Source organism: Ixodes scapularis, unplaced genomic scaffold (genome assembly GCF_016920785.2).
Source record: "Ixodes scapularis isolate PalLabHiFi unplaced genomic scaffold, ASM1692078v2 PGA_scaffold6__148_contigs__length_123643588, whole genome shotgun sequence".
NCBI lineage: Eukaryota > Metazoa > Arthropoda > Arachnida > Ixodida > Ixodidae > Ixodes > Ixodes scapularis.
Window position 1 is genome coordinate 47,188,671 of NW_024609881.1, and position 19,920 is coordinate 47,208,590.

At 41.9% G+C, this 19,920-nt stretch overlaps 1 protein-coding gene across 1 annotated transcript in view; it reads left to right on the forward strand.

Annotated features, from left to right (window-relative positions):
* The first annotated feature begins 205 nt into the window (after positions 1-205).
* Positions 206-19,920, forward strand: part of LOC120838167 (cytochrome P450 3A14-like) — a 40,071-nt gene continuing 20,356 nt past the window's right edge. Inside the window, exons 1-6 of the mRNA XM_040207944.2 lie at positions 206-341; positions 6,410-6,506; positions 7,564-7,616; positions 8,637-8,733; positions 12,353-12,478; positions 19,143-19,380. Coding sequence (XP_040063878.1) covers positions 283-341; positions 6,410-6,506; positions 7,564-7,616; positions 8,637-8,733; positions 12,353-12,478; positions 19,143-19,380 — 670 coding nt within the window. The 5' untranslated portion in view covers positions 206-282. The remainder of the gene's footprint in view (positions 342-6,409; positions 6,507-7,563; positions 7,617-8,636; positions 8,734-12,352; positions 12,479-19,142; positions 19,381-19,920) is intronic.

Genomic DNA, 19,920 nt, shown 5'->3' on the forward strand with positions numbered 1-19,920 from the left:
CGACGGTAACGAACAATATAACATTCGGTCAAAACAATAATCTCGATCCTTTCGAGCTGCGTTTCTGCATTCTCGGCTATGCAAAAATATCTTTGTGCCGAGGTTAGCGCCGGGTGCTTATCAAGATTAAACCGGTTGAATGGACACTATGATAGATTATACGTGACAAGAGTCTGCTTCAGTCGCCTTTAAATCTAGACTTCCGCTGGTTTGTAACGAAAACACCTGCTGCCGTTGTGTTGTAATCACCATAGAACCTGGTGTGCTGGAAAAAAGCAACAGATGTATGCCGTCGCGGCTTTGTTTACCGTTCTGATCATTCTGGGAATCATACTCTTAAGGTGAGCTCGTTCATGAATTCAGTTATTTACCGTTAACTCTTTCCTGACCACGAGAAAAGTCTTAATTTTTGGAGGATTCCTGCAAACGCTTTTATTTTCCTGACTAACCAATTGCGTACGGAGCAATATGACACATCAAAATGTTGCCAATTGGTTGTTCTTTTAAAAAAAACAGACGTTGCTACAATGCGAAAAAAATATTTTAAAATGTTATTCCTTGAATGGACAATGATGTGCAGAAAACGTAATGAACGCCAAAACTTCTACATCTATGTCAAAAAAAAACTAAAAATTCGAAATACAGAAAATTTACCCCACACCAACGGCTATTACTTCTGAAAGTTCTTGTACTCTAATCGACGTTGTCTATTTTTGGCTCGTCCGATAGTTAGCTTCAGTAACACGTTTGTTTTTCAACGAAGGAATGCTTATATTGGTTAAACACAAATAGTGCACCTAACATCTCCAGCAGAATGCATTCTTTGTGTCCTACCTTGGTTTTGCCATAGCTTTGATCGCAGATCCTTCACATTTAGTATTTCTGTCCACCTTGTTGGGAATATAAAACGTTCCCCCCGGCTCAGATGATCATTGGAAATTATAGTGGCGCTTACCGACAAACACCTAAGTGACGCCTACATGTTTTAAATTGTCCCCAGAGCTCTTGAGGTCTAAACATATACCCCAAGGCTGGTTAATTATGTGAATACTGCCATTTTTATTAGGAAGACTGATGAAACCAGTTAGTTTTGTTAGACAAGTGCAACCATCGTTCCCAGTATTGTTTTAGACAAATCACCAGCTTGTGATAAAGCTTAAACCCACATTGAAATTGAATCTAAAGTTCTTCGGCTATCCACAAGATTGTGGAGCATAATTCTCCGCACTTAATTTGATTTCTTGGCGACACTTTAAAACCACCGATCACCGCTGATCGATGGCCTACAGGCGCGCTCAGGAAAAGGTAACAGGCTCCGGGGGGCATCACTTGTTGCTGTTTGAGAAGTAGAGCGTATCCCCGAAACCTATTACGTGTTTTTTCACCACACAAAATAAGCGACCCATCGTAAACTTCTTTGTCTCCGCCCAAATAAAGCACTGGTGATCCGGACCAGACGCCAAAGTTTAAGAACTAACCGTTATGTTGTTCAAGCGTTACCAATGTTTTCTGAAACGTTGTTGGAAAATGGGGCGTGGTCTCGGCAGCTGACGGCAGTGAGCTAAATGCATTTGTGTAAAATATCCTTTGCCATTGGGATAAGATAACATGTTAGTTTGAAACTTTGAAATCGGCTCCGTACTGCTAGCGCTGCATTTAGGCGGGGAGTGAGCATTCGGCGATGCGGAGGTTTTTCCGTTGAGGTGACAAAAACACTGTAAACTATTTTTCGGGGACACCCTGTATATTCTATCTGTGCCATCAAAGGTAATGAGCATAGAATAAGCTAATTAAGTTAATATTCATATATGCAGGCTTAAAATAGTTTTGCAATGCATAAAATGGGATAGTGATCGCTCATGGAAATATAGCTAGCATAGAGGTAAAACATCTGGCTGTTTATTTGTATAAGCTGAGGCATTGAAATATAAATGGCTTGTCAAAATTCTTTTGTGACATGTGCTTAAAATTATATTTTAATCTATCTAAATCAATTCTAAACTAAGATAATTTTTTGGGTATTCGGAAAAGTTGTAAAAATATAGGGGAGTTCAACTTACATTAAAGTGAAATGGTTAAAAATTTCAAAATTAATTTAGATCCCTAAATTTAACTGTGCCCTATAGCAAGTCAGTGCTTTAAATAATACAATGTTAAAGGTTAAATTAATTAGCTTAAGTATTACAGCGAAACGAAACAACATACGCGAATTACGATCCAATTTTTATAGTAAATAAATTATTAATTTCGTGAATTTCGCGTTAAAGACTATTGCAGAAAAGATCGTTTTATACAGGTAGGTTTCCAATGTTCAACACAACAGAAATGTCTTTTTTGCACGAGATATATGCGACACCGCTGTTGATGATGATGGGTATCCTAATACTTCTACTTTGTGGACTCTATATGTTTACAACTCACAAGCTAAGTAATTTATTTCAAAATTAACTTTTAAATCAGTAATTAAATAACTGAAAAATTATATGTTTTAACTTAAACGCTGTTAAGCGTAAAATTTAGTGCCGAGACTCATAATCTAAGCCACTGTGTCACAGCTATAGAAGTAATTTCAACGTAATGAAACTATGGACAGTGCCCGAAACGTTTTGAGCACACAGCAACACTTTTTGTTAAGTTTGCGTAGGAAGTGCAGACTTTCTGCCTAAAATTATAGTATCCCACAGCCCTTGCAATGTTTCTGTGTCAAAAAGACGCGAAAGACATGTGATTGATTGCTCGAGCTGAATCTGTGGCGCTTCGTCGGTACTTCAGTTAAAATAAAAGTTGTTTGGCAGACTGATAACATTGAACAGAAATTTGGCAGTTGCATTTGGTGAACAGTAATTGTTGCCTTGCAAATTGTTTGACAAGGCTCGAACAATCACTTGAAGAAATGTCGGTTGAGGAACGGATATTTATAAATTCCTTGAACTGTGCGAACGTGACAATATTGATATTAATTATATAAATAATCCTCGGAACATTGGGTGAAGATTTTACTTGCTCAAATTATCTTCTTAAGACTCTCATCAAATATTCGGCGACGGTCATTGCCACCTTTCGGTACTCGTTGTTTGATAAGATAAATTGCAGTAGGGGCCACTTTTTCACTGAAGATAATTTATCATGTCGTAGATTTTTAGCAGTTATAATGTAGCAAGCAATGTTATTAGATACCTGCCGTTGGCAAACTTTCTAAGACGCTTCTACGCAGAAGGCGAACCCTCTCATCCGTCCAATGTTTACTGCCAGTTGTTTTCCGCACGACCTCTCTCGCATGCTGCGGCTTATTTCCCAGCTGCTGTTGAAAAGATCTGCCGTCGTAGGCAAAAAGGATAGCGCTGCAATCGAGTGGTGACGATGCACAATAACGAGAAAAAAAAATAAGGTGAGAGATGTGTGGCCGATATCCGTATTAATCTAACTTTGTTACAAAACAATTTAGAAGTGCGAAATTTTAGTTAATCAAGAAGGCTTATATTTCCACGCGCGTCGTTGAGCGAGCGCGTAGGCGGCCGAATGGTTACCATGCTTGGCTGTCACACGGAGGATCTGGGTTCGATTCCAGCGAGCTGAATGTTCTTTTTATTCTTTCTTCTTGGCGTTCTCGCAAATTCGAGAACTTCCTTGTCTGAACGAGTTACGAGTGTTCTAAGCGCCGAACGTTCTAGGCCGAATGTTTCAGAAACCCACGGGGCTACAATATTTGCTCCGAGTGGCATGCCGGAGTCAGCCTCGCCCCAGCGCTCGATCCTGCTGTCAGGGGTATTCGACGCCTGTGACGCTATCCTTTTTTTCTATTTGTTTTGGGCACAAGTTCGCCCCTTAAACGTTTAGTTTGCTTCAGTTTTCATTGCATCATCAATTGTCATTGTTGACATTTTGGTACAGGTGCGGGGTACCACATTCGATGCCGTGAAACGTACCCCTCAGAAGATCTGTCGAGTTCGATCATTTTCCAGTCCCGGAAAACCAATCCCCGCCGACGAACCCCAGACCCCACCCAGCCGCCGTAACCAAGACCAGCCTCCAGAGTTCGGTCAACGTCCAGAGCAGCCGAAGAAGAATAAGACGCCAAGGATGAACACCACGTCATAGCAGACGGAACGGCACCGACGTCTATCGTCTACGTACAGGCCCCACCTAGGAAGGGCAGTGAATTTCAGTGGCAATCTTCATGAAGATGTGGACGACTGGTTGAGCCACTGCGAGCGTCGCCCGGTTCAACTAATGGGGGCCTGAGCAGGGCCTGCGGAATTTTACTTCGCTCTGGAAGGCACGGCGCACACCTGGTTCGAAAGCCACGAAGCGTCAATTTCGGCTTGGGAAGACTTCCAGTCCGAGCTTCGACGCACCTTTGCCAGCCAGCAGCGACGTCAGCGGGCCGAAGAACCTCTCCAAGCAAGAAGTAAAGGGCCAAACGAGAACGTTACAAGTTTCTTCGAAGACGTTCTCCGCCTTATGAGCCGCCCCGAGCCCTTCCGCCGCTCTCGTCGAGACAGCCTGTCCCCCTATCTCGTCGGGAAAACTAAGTGCGGTAACGCCTGGAGTTGGCATTGCCGAACGCGACCGAAGTAAAGAGCCTCCAAGAACGCCGGAGCGCTCCTACTTTCTCGACGCCACGCATCGCAACGACGCACCTGCTACGGTGGCCAACAACCTTAACTTTGGTATCGACGGCCACGGCACATCGGTGCTAGTTGAGGCTGGACCAGACTACTCAGTATTGAGAGGGAGGCTCTCTCGTTGCCTTCGAAAATCTCGACGCAATGGGATGGACCTGAAATACGAACCGCCGGAGGACACCTCGTTACGCCTCTTGGGGGGTGCACTGCTCGCGTTGAGAACCACGTTGAGACGTGGCCTGTGAAATCTCCGCCGTTTGCCATTATTTTTGTTCCTTTCGCTTATTTTGTATCCCGGCCCGTCGCATCGAAACGATGCCCTAAAATGGGGGAGCAATGCCACGCGTGTCGCTGAGCGACTGCGTACGTGGCCGAATGATTACCGGGTTGGCTGTCGCGCGGAGGATCTAGGTTCAATTCCAGCGAGCTCAACGTTAATTTATTTATTCTTTCTTCTTGGCGCTCTCGCAAATTCTAGAACTTCTTTGTCTCATCAAGGTACGAATGTTTTACGCGCCGAACGTTTTAGGTCGAATGTTCCAGAAACCCACGTGACTAGGAAAGGCGCTCCGCGTGGCAAGCCGGAGTTAGTCTCGCCCCAGCGCTCGATCCTGTTGTTACGCCCAAATCGACTCCTGCGACGCTAGCCTTTTTTTCTATTGTAGCGTGAGCTACGCTCGCCGAGGTTTCGCAGTTTCGCGTGGCTCCTGGAGAGCCGTGCTGTGCATGCGAGAGGAGCAGTGACGTCACGCGGCGCACAGCTGGCGCCCCGGAGCCGCCGCCGCGCGCGACTCGCCGGTCTGCGCGTTCCAGAGGAGTGACGTCATAGCCGCGGCAGACGCACTGGCGCCGCCACGTGCCCAGCTGTGCGCCTCCGTTGCGCAGTAGCCAAGTCTGACGCTGCACCGGAGCCGCTTGATAGCGCCTCTCATTTTACTTCTTTTCTTCTTTTTTTTTTTTCTGGGGGGGGGGGGGGGTGGCGGCACAAGTTCGCCCCCTTAAACGTTTAGTCTGCTGCAGATTTCATCGCATCATCAATTGTCCATCGTGACAATATAGGCAGCGCTTTACAAATAATCTTAATGTCCGAACTGGTTTTTAAAAATTACCACCATATATCGATATTTGTTTCCTTGTTTAACATAGATTTCAGTTGTTATGTCACCAAAAAGAAACGACTCTCCTTAGCTGTTTCTGAAATCTCGTGAGTAAAGGTTCTTAGTAATTGTCCTATTTCATTTTCTTGATTAGACAGTTTCTTCCGATGACTTCATGATATATTTTTCGATTTATATAAACTATCAATAAAAATGTAGGTTTGTGTTAATCAAATATTTTTTATAAAATCGGTGGCCATATTTTTTAAACTCAATATAGCATAAAAACAAGTGCGATTTCCACCAATATGCTAGGTGAACAAGTGCAATAATTTGAGAAATGCTAAACTAAAAAACATATAGGATATTTTTCAAGTGCCGACAGACGACAAATGTTTCATTATTTGTGTGCTTTTACAGAAATCGTTTGACCCTTCTCAGTTACACTCTGCAGATGCATTGTTTTTTTACGCCTATGGCCTTATCTCGATCTGGTACAAAAGTAAAATGGATAAGAATAAAAATTAAAGAATTATATATGTAATTGGAAGGTTATCAAAGCCGAGCTGACAAGCTATCATCAATAAACTCTGACTCAAAATATTTTTAACAACGCCAGATGGGGCAATAAAAATTGCAAGATCAACATAAGAAGTACCAGATATGTATTACATGTCTGTTTTACAGATGGAGACGGAAGACCTTTTCTTACTTCAAAGACATTGGAATTCCTGGGCCCAAACCAAACCTGCTTTGGGGAAACCTTTGGGAATACCACGAAAATGTGATTTTGGTTGTTTATTCTGATCTGTGAGCTAACCGCTTAGAAAGCATATATCTTAAAATACAAGACTCAAAGGAGAGAAAGAACGGCCACGTCTACACTTGTTAAGTGTCGTTTCTATCACCTCAGGGTTATGGAATATATGTTGCAGAGTCTCCTGCACCCTTGCCTTAACTTTGTTAATTTTCGCATAAATTTATACACCAAGATATGGTGCTCGCATTCGATTAAAGATGAGGATCTTACAGTTTTATTTTAAATTACTCCTTCTAAGAGTGTAGTCTTCGCAATGACAGAAAATCTAGTGACCTAGAATGATTTATTGCTGTTTTCGAGGAATGTTCTTGCCCAAATATAAATCACCCTAATAATTGTTAATTTAAATCATATCTCATGGGTTATGTTACCGTGTAATAGTTTCGTTGCTAGTAACAGCGTACTAAAATTTAAAAAAAAATTAAATTCGATAACACAGTTTTTTTAAGTCTGGATTTTCACGATAGTTCACATGCATGTTTTAAGCAATTGTCTTACATCTAAGCATAGAACTGAAAAGGAAGGTACGATTTATTGTTGAGTGATGATAAGTCATTTAACATGTTCCAGTAAAATACTGCTTACCAGTATGTTTCAATGATAGCATCAGGATAAAACGCGAAGAGCAGATGGCTTAGAAGATTGGTTAGATATTTATGTCATTAAAATAATAATCAGAAGGGAAGTTGCAATTTGCGCCTAACATACTATTAACATATCATTTTAAAATATCTACGGTATTTTAGTTGTTCAGAGTTCATTTACCAGATATCATGTTAACATGAAGACAGCTAAGTTAGCTGTCATCAGGAAAGACGCTACAAGATTTTTTTTCGAAGTTTTTCATACCTCTTAACAATATCGTGTCAATCAACCCCTTTAAGTGGGGTGAATGGTATGCACTTTAAAGCATTCACTAAAAAAAACCATTGACCTGATTCGGGAGACGTTTTTCGTACAGCTTACTTAAACGATCTATGCAACTCCTTATTGACTTATTTTCTATACTTATTACCAACAGGACTTATACCAGGCTGTGAAAAAATGGTGCAAGCAATATGGCGATATATTTGGGTAAGAGTCTCTAGGCTATCAACTTTGAAAGAGTGGAGAATATAACAACTAAAAATATTTACCTGAAATTTAAAATGTTTGATTGTCCTAACTTTTCTGCAGATGTATTTTCAGCTAGGTTTTGACAATAGTTTCCGTACAGTTCACTTTCATAGCGCGGGAGAATTTTCGCCATAAAGCATATACACGTTTGAATTAGTCTTCCGCACATAAATATGGTCTTTCATTTCAACTTAAATAAAAATGCACGTTTAACCGACTGTAATAATTTATAAATTAGGCCGATATAGGTTTCTCGTTATACAATAAGGCCGTCTTAAAAGAATAACTTCAACTGCAGCAGTTGTTCATAACACGAAGCCTATGAACCACTGGGGAACCGATGCGTGTAATACGTATTATATGCATCATAATGAGGGTTCCGTGTTTTCGGTCAACACCGATAATACTCGAGAATTAACACAGGAGTCGGTTCTATCAAAATAGGGGAAAATGTAAAAAAAACCACCTCGAATGAGAAAATCAAAATCTCCGGGGGAATACCATCATTTATCTACAACTTTTTCGTGCTGACTTGAAACACAGCCCTTAATAAACTGTATACGAGGCCGCATATCTCTTCGCATTCACACACTTTTTCATCTTTTCTCGGTACGATGCGTTTTCCGAGTCCCTACGTCATGTGTATTGTTCCTTGTAAGTTCTGATAACCAACGTCAGTGCCGTAATTGCCCTATTTTCTTTAGTAGAAGCCCCGATAAGCCTGTATTTTTTCGACCTTTATAGTTTTTATAAAACACCACGAATCTGTAAGAGGCGCAAAATAAAATACCCCTGAATTCAAGAAACAAATTAACCCCAAAACTCTGAACCCTTATTATAACCAGGCATTTAGATGTTCATTAGCAAACAAAATAAACAGATGATCATGATGATACAAAAAATATTGTCACAAATTATAACCATTGCCATGCTCCACACATGCGTACCTTTCTCGACTCTTTGTCTATGATTTTTCAGCTTCTACAATGGAGATGTTCCAATGCTCGTAGTGCGGGACCTTGAATTTCTCAAGTACGTCTTCGTCAAAAACTTCTCCAATTTCACTGACCGTGGCGTGAGTATTATTTTTGGCACTAACTCCAATACACATTTATATCGTCTTACTTTTTCCGGAAAGCATAAGGTGTAAATGTGAATATACGGCGGCGAATTTATTCCCCTCAACTTTTCTACACCCGTCTTTGTGCACTTTTCACGCGTTTTGCGAACCTCGGTAAATCTTTAATAAACAGCTAAAAAGAAAACAGATATGCAAGGAGCACTACCGTTCACAGAAAACACGTTTGTGTTTAGTTCTGGAAAAGCGAATGCAAAAGGCCATATCATACATCCGCTGAGAAGATGGTGGCTGATACCAGGGCTGGGCAGATATACTTCAAAAAGTATTCGGGAATACAAATACTGAGATACGTGTGTTTTAAGACCCAAAATACAGATATTGAAATACATCTGTCTTTTATGCAACGCGATATCCCTGAAATACCTTTGCAAAACCGGTGAGAAAGTATTCCGGAGTACAGGTACCAGATACAGATACATATAGAAAATACATTTGTTCCCGAATGGTATTAGGTGGGGAGGGTTCAGTTCGTGGAGAATATGAATGGTAATTTATGCTCGTGCTATTTTTTTGTGTCATTTTATGCTGTTCCCCTTACCTTGAACTCTATATTTATCATTAATGCCGCTAAAGAGAACATGTCAGTCCCGTTGAGCCACATAGTTACAGGACGGTAGACTACGTACCATGCTTGACAAAAAACGTCTGCCCGAAATAAACCCTGTTTTGCCATGAGGGCGAATCTTAAACCGTCTTATTATAAGCATCTGATTCACCCATAGCCTAGGCAGATTGGACAACAGGACCGTGCTTTTTCTTCACTCAACTCCTTTAGAGCGTTCGATCTGCTAAATCAGAAAGAGTGGAGGGCTTTGTGAGAGGAGCTGATTTGGTTATTTTAGCCCCTAAGTTTTTCTTAAACAACAGTTTTTTTTAATGTTGGTGACTGGGATTTATTATGTCATAGTTATTATATGTCATATTATGCCATAATATATATTACGAAGCAACTCGCATTAAACAGATGTTGTTTTATTTTAAAATTTATCTTCAAAATGACAACAAACATAACGAGATACCTAAGCCTGGCAAAGTATCGCGATAAAAGCGACACATCTCAAATGTATCTCGCTACTGAGATAGAAATATATTTTTCGATCGTATCTCGATACAGATGTACAGATACTCGAAAATATCTCTAAGATACTATCACAATATATTTGCATTGCGATACTGCCCAGTCCTGTCTGATACCGTAGTTGCAAAGGGCTTGCAGCTTTAAAAATTTTGTCGAACTCAAGGTTAAAGCAAATATGTACTGATTGCTTTTTTGTTTAACCTAAAAAATTCGAAGTTTTCGTTTGATAAATTTAGTCACTTCAGGTTGTTTCTATGGAATGCGATGTCGTGAGGACGATATTGTCTTACACTAGAAGCTGGTACATGTTTTCTGCTTCACAAAATTGTCCTCAAATATATTGTTCGACAAATGTATGTTTCAGTCACAGACCGACCTAGTGTATACGAACAAATTAAACAGCTTTAAAATCTAAAAGCGACCTTTCACATTTCCATAATTATTCCAAGACACGAGCAAATTTTAAAGCTTTTAGCTCCGGATAATGGCGCAAAACGTGTAAGCTAACCTTATGCTACGGCGTACTCATTTCTTGGCTTTACAGTGTAGGTCAGTATAATCCGTTCTTTTTCGTTGAGTAACGCATTAAATTTTTAATTTTATTCACAGCTTACGATAACTTGGCAAGTGAGTAAACTGTTCATATTCAATCATAAATATTTAGTCGTACAAAAGCCACATTTCATTTACTGTAAGATGTACTATCGGGGAAACATGAAATGCGAACAGAGGAGCGCGTGGCTCGCGGTACAGGCTGCGCCACCTGGATGTGAGCCGAGGGGCGAGGGTCTGTGGCCTACTCCAATGTGTTCACGCCCCTCGCTCAGCGCTCCCCAAGCTTCGGCAGCGCGCCTCTTAGTACGATGAAAGCTATCACCGCTATCTTTGCTGGCTCAGCGCGTGCGGTGCGAAGAAGCTCGCCGCACGCGCCGAGCGAGCAAAAATAGCGCTGATAGCTTTCAGCGCACTGAGACGCGCACTGCCAAAGCTTGGGGAGCGCAGAGCGAAGGGCATGAACACGTCTAAGTAGGCCACGCACCCTCGCCCCTAGGCTCACTTCCAGGTGGCGCAGCCTGTACCGCGAGCCACGCGCTCCTCTGTTCGCATTTAATTATTCCCCGTTAGTACATGGGCCAGAGATAAAGGACGCCAGGTCAAATTGCGAGCCATTTCGGAAACAACATGGTACATTTGCCCTGACGTGCGTGCCAGAGCCCGCTTCTTGAGTAACCAATGCGCAGGTCGGAGCAATGCGGAACGCAAGTCGTCTGCTTCTGTTGCAGGGGTTGCGGGGAAGTCAGAACGCCGAGCTCTGATTGGTTCGGAATGAAGGATAGTGGGTACACCTCAAGACAGCTTGCTTGGAGGCCTACCCACTGTCCTTCAATTAGAGCCAATCAGAGCTGGGCGTTTTTTTGACGTCATCGCAACTCCAGCGCAAGAAGCAGACGACTTACTCTCCGAAAGAACCACGCGTCTGCTAAAGATCCCGAGATTGAAGCTAGCAGCCCCTGTGGCTTTGGCTACACACAAGCCCGCTGCTTATAAACAGATCAGCGTTTGCCCACACCAAATGTAAGCGCTGCGTGCGCACCTAAACCAGATTCACGTGGCGCGAACCGTGTGCACATGCGCCGTGTGAAAATCAACACCCCCGCAGCGGAGTAATGTCAGAACCGCACGTAGGTGTTTTAGTTCATGGTGAGAGGTAGTGGACTGAGCTACATTTCGTCTACGGTGTGTACTGTAATGTCAAACAAACTAAACAGCCGAGAGGTGCAATGCTTACACGACTACTTAATTTCGGCCTGGTGAAAATGAGCTTTACATTACTGTCGTCCAGCTTCATTCCCTAACGATTTTGTAAGCAACCCGAAGAACATTAGGCAAAATAACACTAAATACAGATAAGTAAAGCAGGCATTATTCAACAGTTTTTTTTAACCAGTCATCTGATTACTATCAGGCTGTCAGGCTAGAGCAATGAAATTACCATGACAGAGCATTCAAGATGGTGTATGTTTACCATCTCGATGACTTACCCGAGACTGGGGTGAAATCTGAGAAACGTCAAACGTGGAAGAGAAAGAAAAAAAAGAAGGTGACAGCAAGACAGGGTCTCGAAGCCTTGTTCTCTTCCACGTTTGATGTTCTCAAGTTTTCGCCCAAGTCTCGAGTAATTCATCAAGATGGTATGGTAAAGAGATTTCTCACTTGAAGAATAAACAGGCTTTATAGATTTTATTCGGAGACGTGATCAAAATAGTCGATAATTAAAAATGGGGTAAAATCGAATTTATTTGTTTGTTTACACAGTTTACATAACCGCCATCTGTTGAACGAAATGGAGGAGTGGGTAAATGCTGAAAATAAATCGTGTCACCTTTAGGATATCTACGTATTCTTCACTTAAGGTGCTAGGAAATAAAAATAATTACGTGTTTTTTTTTGTTTTTTTTTTTTTTTTTTACGCAGGTAACTATAAGGACCGACGAGATGCATCCAGTCGTTGGGCGAGGTTTGATCCACGTGAAGGGCTCCGAGTGGAAGAACATGCGCGCCTGCATCACTTCCGGTTTTTCCGCCCTCAAGCTCAAGCTGGTGAGAGTCGGGCCGATCGGCTGTATGTAGGCCAACGCGCTGTTTACAAAACGAGCCAACACAAGGTGGGAGGGCACTTCGTGTGCGCTGGGGCCACATTCGCGTGAAGTGGAAATTCTGCACATGCTCCCTGTGAATAGTAGCGCCACCCCAGTGGCGTTACGTCGAGGCCTTATGTTGGTGTTCTCTATAGGCCTGTTTACATCAGGTTTCGTGCAGCGTCCCCAGCGACCTCTGTAAGATATGTTTATGTTGCGCCTCGATTCCGCGTCATCGTGCTCATTGAACGGAGGTTCGCGGCGGCTAAGCTGGCACGATGGCAGTGGTCAACGGAAATTTGTGAAAGAAAACAACGAGGACAGAAAATTAAAAACCTGAACGGGAAGCACGGATACCCGAAGGGCATCTCCGGTCGAAAAGGAAACCAAATTAATGAATGGGTATCGCTATAGTGGCAGGAAATGTGATCACAACCGAAATACTGCGTCAAAGTGACGCAGTATTTCGGCTCTAAAGTTAGCAGCTGGCGCCTGTCCGTTTCGTACGCGTCTTTTTTCGTCCTGTATTTTTCGCGCCTTTTCAACTTTTTATCGATATGTGCAAACTAGCCCAACCAAAGTTTTATTCCGATTTTGAAGAAGCGACCAGCTACTCGTTTGGCGGGTGGCAGGCGGGTTAGCCATTAGTCAAGGACCACTGGGCGACGCGTACCGCGGCACCACGGTGAAGTCACCTCGCGGCCGTTCTGCTGACGGTCAATGTTGCTCTCCCTCTAGCAGGTAGTTTGGGTTTTGCCGTAGACGCCGGATACCAAACTTTGAACCCTGATATTGCCGCCCGCAGTGCCGAGAAAGCAACGCTCGGTCACGAACTTCTAGAACATTCGCGTTCATTCCGGTTCTGGTTGTACCTTTCGTCCTGTTTTCTTGTTCTCGAAAGTGCCAGTTCATCCTCGCTTCAAGCACGCGACGCTCCAACTTTTTTTGCCGAACTTTCGAGATAGTGACGCACTGTAGATAAGCAGCTGCCCGCGACCTTGTCGAGTCAGTCGTGCTCTCGCTCTCTGTTACGCCGCCGAATCGCCGCCTGCTCTCCTGCTGCCTCGACGCTCTTTTTTTACTTATTTTGTTTGCCACAAGTTCGCCCATTAAACTTTTTTTTCAGTTCACTGTTCATCTTCTCGTCACCTTCTTATGGCTAGTCCAAACAGTTGAGTTTGAGTGTGCTCGGGTGTGTTTTGTTCGGACTTTGTAACCGCTTAACACAAGAGAACCCACATTGAAGGAAGGGTATGTTGTAAATTGAAAAATTAAAACCGACAGGTAGAGCCCAAGGTCCACGAGGGCCTGCGGGAAGCAAAGATCTCACATGCCGAAGACGGCGGCAGCCGACGGGGCACGGGACCAGCGCGCCAACGCCGGGAACAAAGAGACGCCCGAGTCAATTTAAAGTTCAAGCCACGCTGTTTACTGAAAGGCCCGCAGCACAGCGCCGCACACTGGGGGCAAGGGTGGTCGTGATGGAGGGTGGCGCCATCTGGGTAGTGTAGAGTTCACTAAACAAAATATTAAACACTATAGGGCACATCTCGAATCATGGAAAGCTTTCACAATTTAATGGCGCGCGCCTCCTGCGGAGATTGGTCGCAAGTGCGCCTGCACTGCATTTTCCTGTGGCGAGGAGGAAAGCAGGCGGAAAGGCGGAGACGTTCGCAGACGACCGACGCTTTCGGCGCCTGTTCGCAGCTCGTATTGCACACGGGGCCCATAAACCACGTGACGACGACCGAGCAGTTGTAGACTTTCTGTAATACAGGCTCTCTACTTAACACACTGACACACTGGCGTCATCTAACGCGTAGCCTTGGAACACCTTTGACCTGCGCATGTCAGTAAACGTGACTTCAGAGTTAAGTTTGGGCAGCACACTTTGTTCCCGACGGTTTCGAAGTTTGACTATGTGAACTGAATTACGTTAATGCTCAGTTCATCCAAACAAACAAACATAAAGAAGACAGTGCAACGTAATGTTTTTATTAGACCCCCAAATCGACCTGAAAGTTTTAGAACACGTGAAGCCACCACATCCCTAGAAGGTGCGGGTAAAATTGAATGTCGGTTTGGGAATCGCATTTATCGGCCGTTTTCTCAATAGCTATATCGAATTTAATGGGTATTTCAAAACCTTAGTTAGTTCAGGACCCTCGAAAAACCACCAGATTTCCCCTCATACCTCGGCCAACCTTGCGTACATTTTAGGGTTCCGTGTTTTCGGCATTTATTTTTCTAAAAATTCGGGGGTTGTATATTCGAGCTTATGTTTTTTAACATTTAATCGGTGTTTTCATTGTCTGCTTTTAACACCAGAGAGAAATCGGTGTGTATCGGGATTCGGAGCACGCTCTTTGCGACCCAAAAGACGCATATCAGAAAACGCACGTTCTACATTTGTTAATCCTTTCTCGGGAACCCTACAAATGCAGGGTTCCCTTTAATTGTATTTCCCCCTTGAAAAATCGAAAACTTACGCTCGTGCGACGTCTATTTCCCTATAAAAAATATGATCGAAGCTCGCACCACGCGCCTTTCTGAGCGGAAAAATCTGGAGCACAGAATTCAGCTGAGGCGCCGTGGTGTGACGACGGGTTAGTAAGCTCGTACAATGAGTTATCACCAAAAACAGACGATCTCAGAAACGTCTTTAGTGCACCTTCAATGCCCCCAATGTCTCTCCCGTGTCCTCTTTTCATTCATGTTCCAGGACAATTATGCCTGGCCTAAATTCTTAGAAATCGTCATGCTGGTAAAGATAAGAGAAGGAAACGGGGCAAGGAATCTGTTTTCGATAGGAAGGAACAACCCCAAACACAGCTCAGTTCGGCTGGTGTTCTGTGTCAACAAGAAAAGAAAAGTAGGATAGAAAATGTGCTCCTGTGAAGCTGTTTTTTTGTTTTTGTTTTTCATCAAAGACAATTTAAGTTTTTTTTTCTTTTTCACCTTTCTAGAAAAGCCGTCTCGGTGGTTATATTTTTTTTTGTGCTTATTTGTATATACCGAAAACACGGAACCCTTTTTTATAGTCCGCGTTATTTCTCAGTATTTGCTGAAACCCTCGCGAGCTGAGGCGCAGTGACAGCTGTGGTGTATAGGTTGTGCTGTCCTTTGGAAACATATTTAAGTGGTCTTTTTCGCTCCGAGGCACACTCCTTAATATTAAAAATGGCGATAGCGCCGAGTTCCACGTAAATCCAAGTATGTCATAAGTTTAATTTCATTATTTTGAGTTTCTAATAATTTTTACTTCAAAACATTTACAAGATGTTGGAGGATTAAAAGAAAGCTGTATACTTTCTGGGTGCCTGTGTGATAGTTTTCTACGAAGTGTCTTTATAGTATAATATATAATTAAGGCACGTCGTCTTATAAAAAAAAATAGCATGCTTGCAGCTGTATTTTTTCGCGGACCTCCTTTTATCATGTATTCAACCTCAATCATATTTTTAAGGGTAGCCATGGGAAATTTACGCCGGGCCGGAAGTGGTTAAAGGAATCTACGGCATTTATTTTGCCTGTTAACCAAAATTTTGGTGGTAATCGTTTTGGCTAAAACCCTGTTCAACACATTAATAGAACAAAACAGAAAAAACTCGAACATCTTGAAATTTGAAAGCCCGACGTTTTAAAGCCAGTTTGGCTTCTTGATCACGTGTTACTGTTTACGCCCTTGTCTAGTCTTCCAAAGTGCACGGTGTCAGGCTTTTCAAAGTTCCCAGTGTCTTCGAAAATTAGAATGGCTTTGGCGGTTTAGACAGAGATGGTCCGCTGAAAATAGCGTTGGGCAAGTCGGAACACTCAATCAATCAATCAATCAATTCTTTATTTCACATCAGAAACTGATGTAGGCTGCAGGGGCAAAAAGTCAAAAGTTTGACTTGACAAGGCCTCTGCAGCCTTACAATTGGCACACGGCGACATACTACACATGAAGTAATAATATTAAGTTTTCAGCTTTTAACATTAAGCGAATAAATAAATAAATAAATAAAAAAAGAACCAGAAGAACAGCATAAGTTAAACACGCTGTTAAAGATAACAAAAAATCATATATATATATATATATACATATATACACATATATATATACATATATACATATGCATATACGCACATATATATACACGCATACATACATACATACGCATCATACACACGCGCATATACACACATATATATAAGGCACATAGCATATTTAGGTACATGACAGGACTAGAAATAATAATCATACTACCTCAAGGATAACTGAAACATACAGAACACACGACCTCACAATACAAGCGAAATTTTAATACAGGAAAAAATTTCTAATTGTACTAAGATTCAGTCTCTCGATATTTGTTAAATTATGCTTCTGAAGTTTATTTAGAATAAATGGAAGATTATACCTTAGCATTTGGAAACCGTAATTTGTGCGATTTGTTGGCATTTTCCAATGCTCCCCCTCACGAACGTCATATACCCGGATATTTGGTGTTAGGTTTGAGATATGCGCAAGGAAAGGCTCGTTAGAACGGAGGGCTGATCTATATCGTGTTAGTAAAGTATACTCATATAGATTAGGGACAGTTATTAGACGTAGTTCTTTAAATAATGGGGGTGTATGTGTATCGAAAGGAACATTGAGTATTGTGCGAACAGCCGTCTTTTCAAGAAGGTGTAATTTGTTAACATTTGACAGAGATGTGGTACACCACACTAAATTACAGTAGTTCAAATGGGGTAAAAAAAGGGCCCTGTATATAAGCATTTTTATGTGACGAGGCAATAAATTTCTAAATTGACATAATTTCCCAAGCACTCTTGATAGTTTTTTAACAACATTATTAACGTGATAATCCCAAGACATCTGTTCATTAAAATGCACTCCGAGCGTTTTGACGTTCGGCACCATTTCTATGACGGAGGGGCCCAAGATGATATTAAAAGAAAAAGAAACATGTCTATTCTTGGGTTTGAAAAGGACAGCCTTGCTTTTGGTAGTGTTAATTATTAGTGAGTTAACTTCACTCCAATCATACAGTTTCTCTAGTGAGGCATTCGTTTCTTTAACAAGGTCTTCTATCTCTGTACCTGAAAAAAATAGACTGGTATCATCGGCATAAATGATGAAGGATGGGGCTTTGCTGATATTAACAATATCGTTTATGTATAGATTAAATAACAAAGGACCTAAAATGCTACCTTGTGGTACTCCAGCTCTAATGGGTAGGACAGAAGAACTCTGTCCATTTATTACGACATATTGCTGGCGAAATTTAAAGTACGATTGTAAAAGGTTTAAAGGTACACCGCGAATTCCATAGCGATCGAGTTTTTTTTATTAGGGTAGTATGGTCAATACGGTCTAACGCCTTCGAAAAATCAATGAAGACGCCTAAAGTTAACTTTTTTTCTTCAAACGACTTTAAAATTAACTCCTTCTGCTCTAGCAAAGCGAACTCCGTTGATCGACCTCTGCGAAAGCCGTACTGTGAGTCAGAAATTAATGAAAATTTAGTGCAGAAACTTGTCACTCTATTGTGAATAATCTTTTCAAGACATTTCGAAAACACAGGTAATATTGATATTGGCCTATAATTCGAAAATTCATTTTTGTTCCCTCCTTTAAACAAAACAATGACTTTTGCAGTTTGCATCTTTTTAGGAAAAATACCACTGGACAATGAGAAGTTCATAATGTGTGTTAACACAGGTAATAGAACGTCCAAAACATGCTTAATTGGTTTTATCTGCAAATCGTCTATATCACAGGAGTTGCTATTTTTAAGAGATGACATAATTAAAGTTATTTCATTTTGATCAGTTGGAAAGAAAACTGCGCTGTGTTCGTTTCTAGGCTTCATATACGTCATTGATGAAGGTATATGTATGCTACTAACAAGGTTAGTTAAATAACAATTGAAAGCTTCAGCGAGAGCTTTTCCTTGCAATGTTACCCCATCTCGTTGTATTACGTGTATAGCTGGTTTAGAGGGACAACGTTTTAATACTTCATTTAGTCGTTTCCATACCACATCTGTTCTATCCATGCATGACTCGTTGAATAAATTATTAAGGTAGGTTTGTTTTGCCTGACGTAGAGCATTGTTCAATGTATTTCTAAATTGCGTGACCTTTCGTTAGGCATCTACCTGACTAGCAAATATTAAAATAGAATAGAAAAGCGTCTAACCATCGGGTGCTTAGAGTTCTTTTTTCTTTACTATTCTCATAATTTCTAACCAGGAAGATGTCTACAGAAAGGTAGACGTTTAAGACAATTATAGAAACATCTAACTTGGTAACCCAAAGTGCAAGTCACCGTACATGTTTTGCTGTTTTTGTCTGAGAGCTTGAGAGGCACCATGGCAGACAGCGCTGAAAACGTTTACACTACATGTGACGTCACCCCACTGGAGATGGCGTGAAAATTTCAATGTTGATTTTTGGCATGAAATTCATTCGCCGTTCTCTCAGTGGCAATATTGAATATTGAGATTTTTAACATTATGCAAGGAAAAACGAGGCCTCAGTATTCCGGATATAAATGTCGTTTAGGCAGATTAAAAAAAAAAACGCCAGAGCTTCAGTTCATAAGCTTGATTCTGTTTTTGACTCCGTGTGCGCAGATGATGGATCACTTCGCTAAAGTTGGCGACGTGTTCATGAACGTGCTCGGCGAGATAGCCGACCAGGGCAAAGAGGTAAACATGCTGGAGCCGTTCCAGGGCCTTACGATGGACTACATCGGTCGTGCAGCGTTCGGGATTGACAACAGTTTTCAGAGGGACCTGAAGAATCCATTTCTTATCACGGCGCAGCGAGCAATAAGGGAAATCATGACCGGACCCTTTCACGTGCTGGCCCGTAAGTTATTTTGTCTTTGTTTTTTTTAAAGAGGTAGCTTCATATAGAAACTCTCATGGGCACCGCTTGCTAATGTTGGCATTGGTCGTACCGGAGGAAAGCGATAGAAGATTGCGTGATCTGCGGGAAGCCGTTAGTTTGATAGCGCGCGAGACCATTGAACACCGCGTAATAGAAGACGAGTAGGCTGTGTAACGAAACGGCCACAAATTTTAGGCGTGATAATGCCTGCGTGCCGAGTCTAGCGAAATAAAGCGCATCTACCACATGTAACAAATCGTTTTTGATATAACGATATTAATTGAATAAAACGCGTACGAGTATGGAGTATAAAGCATTTATTTCTTAGTCACGAGATCAAATTAGCAAAACAAATATTAAACATGAGGTCAACTTACACTACTGAATGATACACAGGGAAACCGAACGAAACAAATGTCAAGACACAACACAAGCGTATTCAATCAGAAGTCACACAGGCAATATCGAAACAAGTGTAGATCGAAACGCGAAACACATTTGACCTTCGGAGGCGAAACT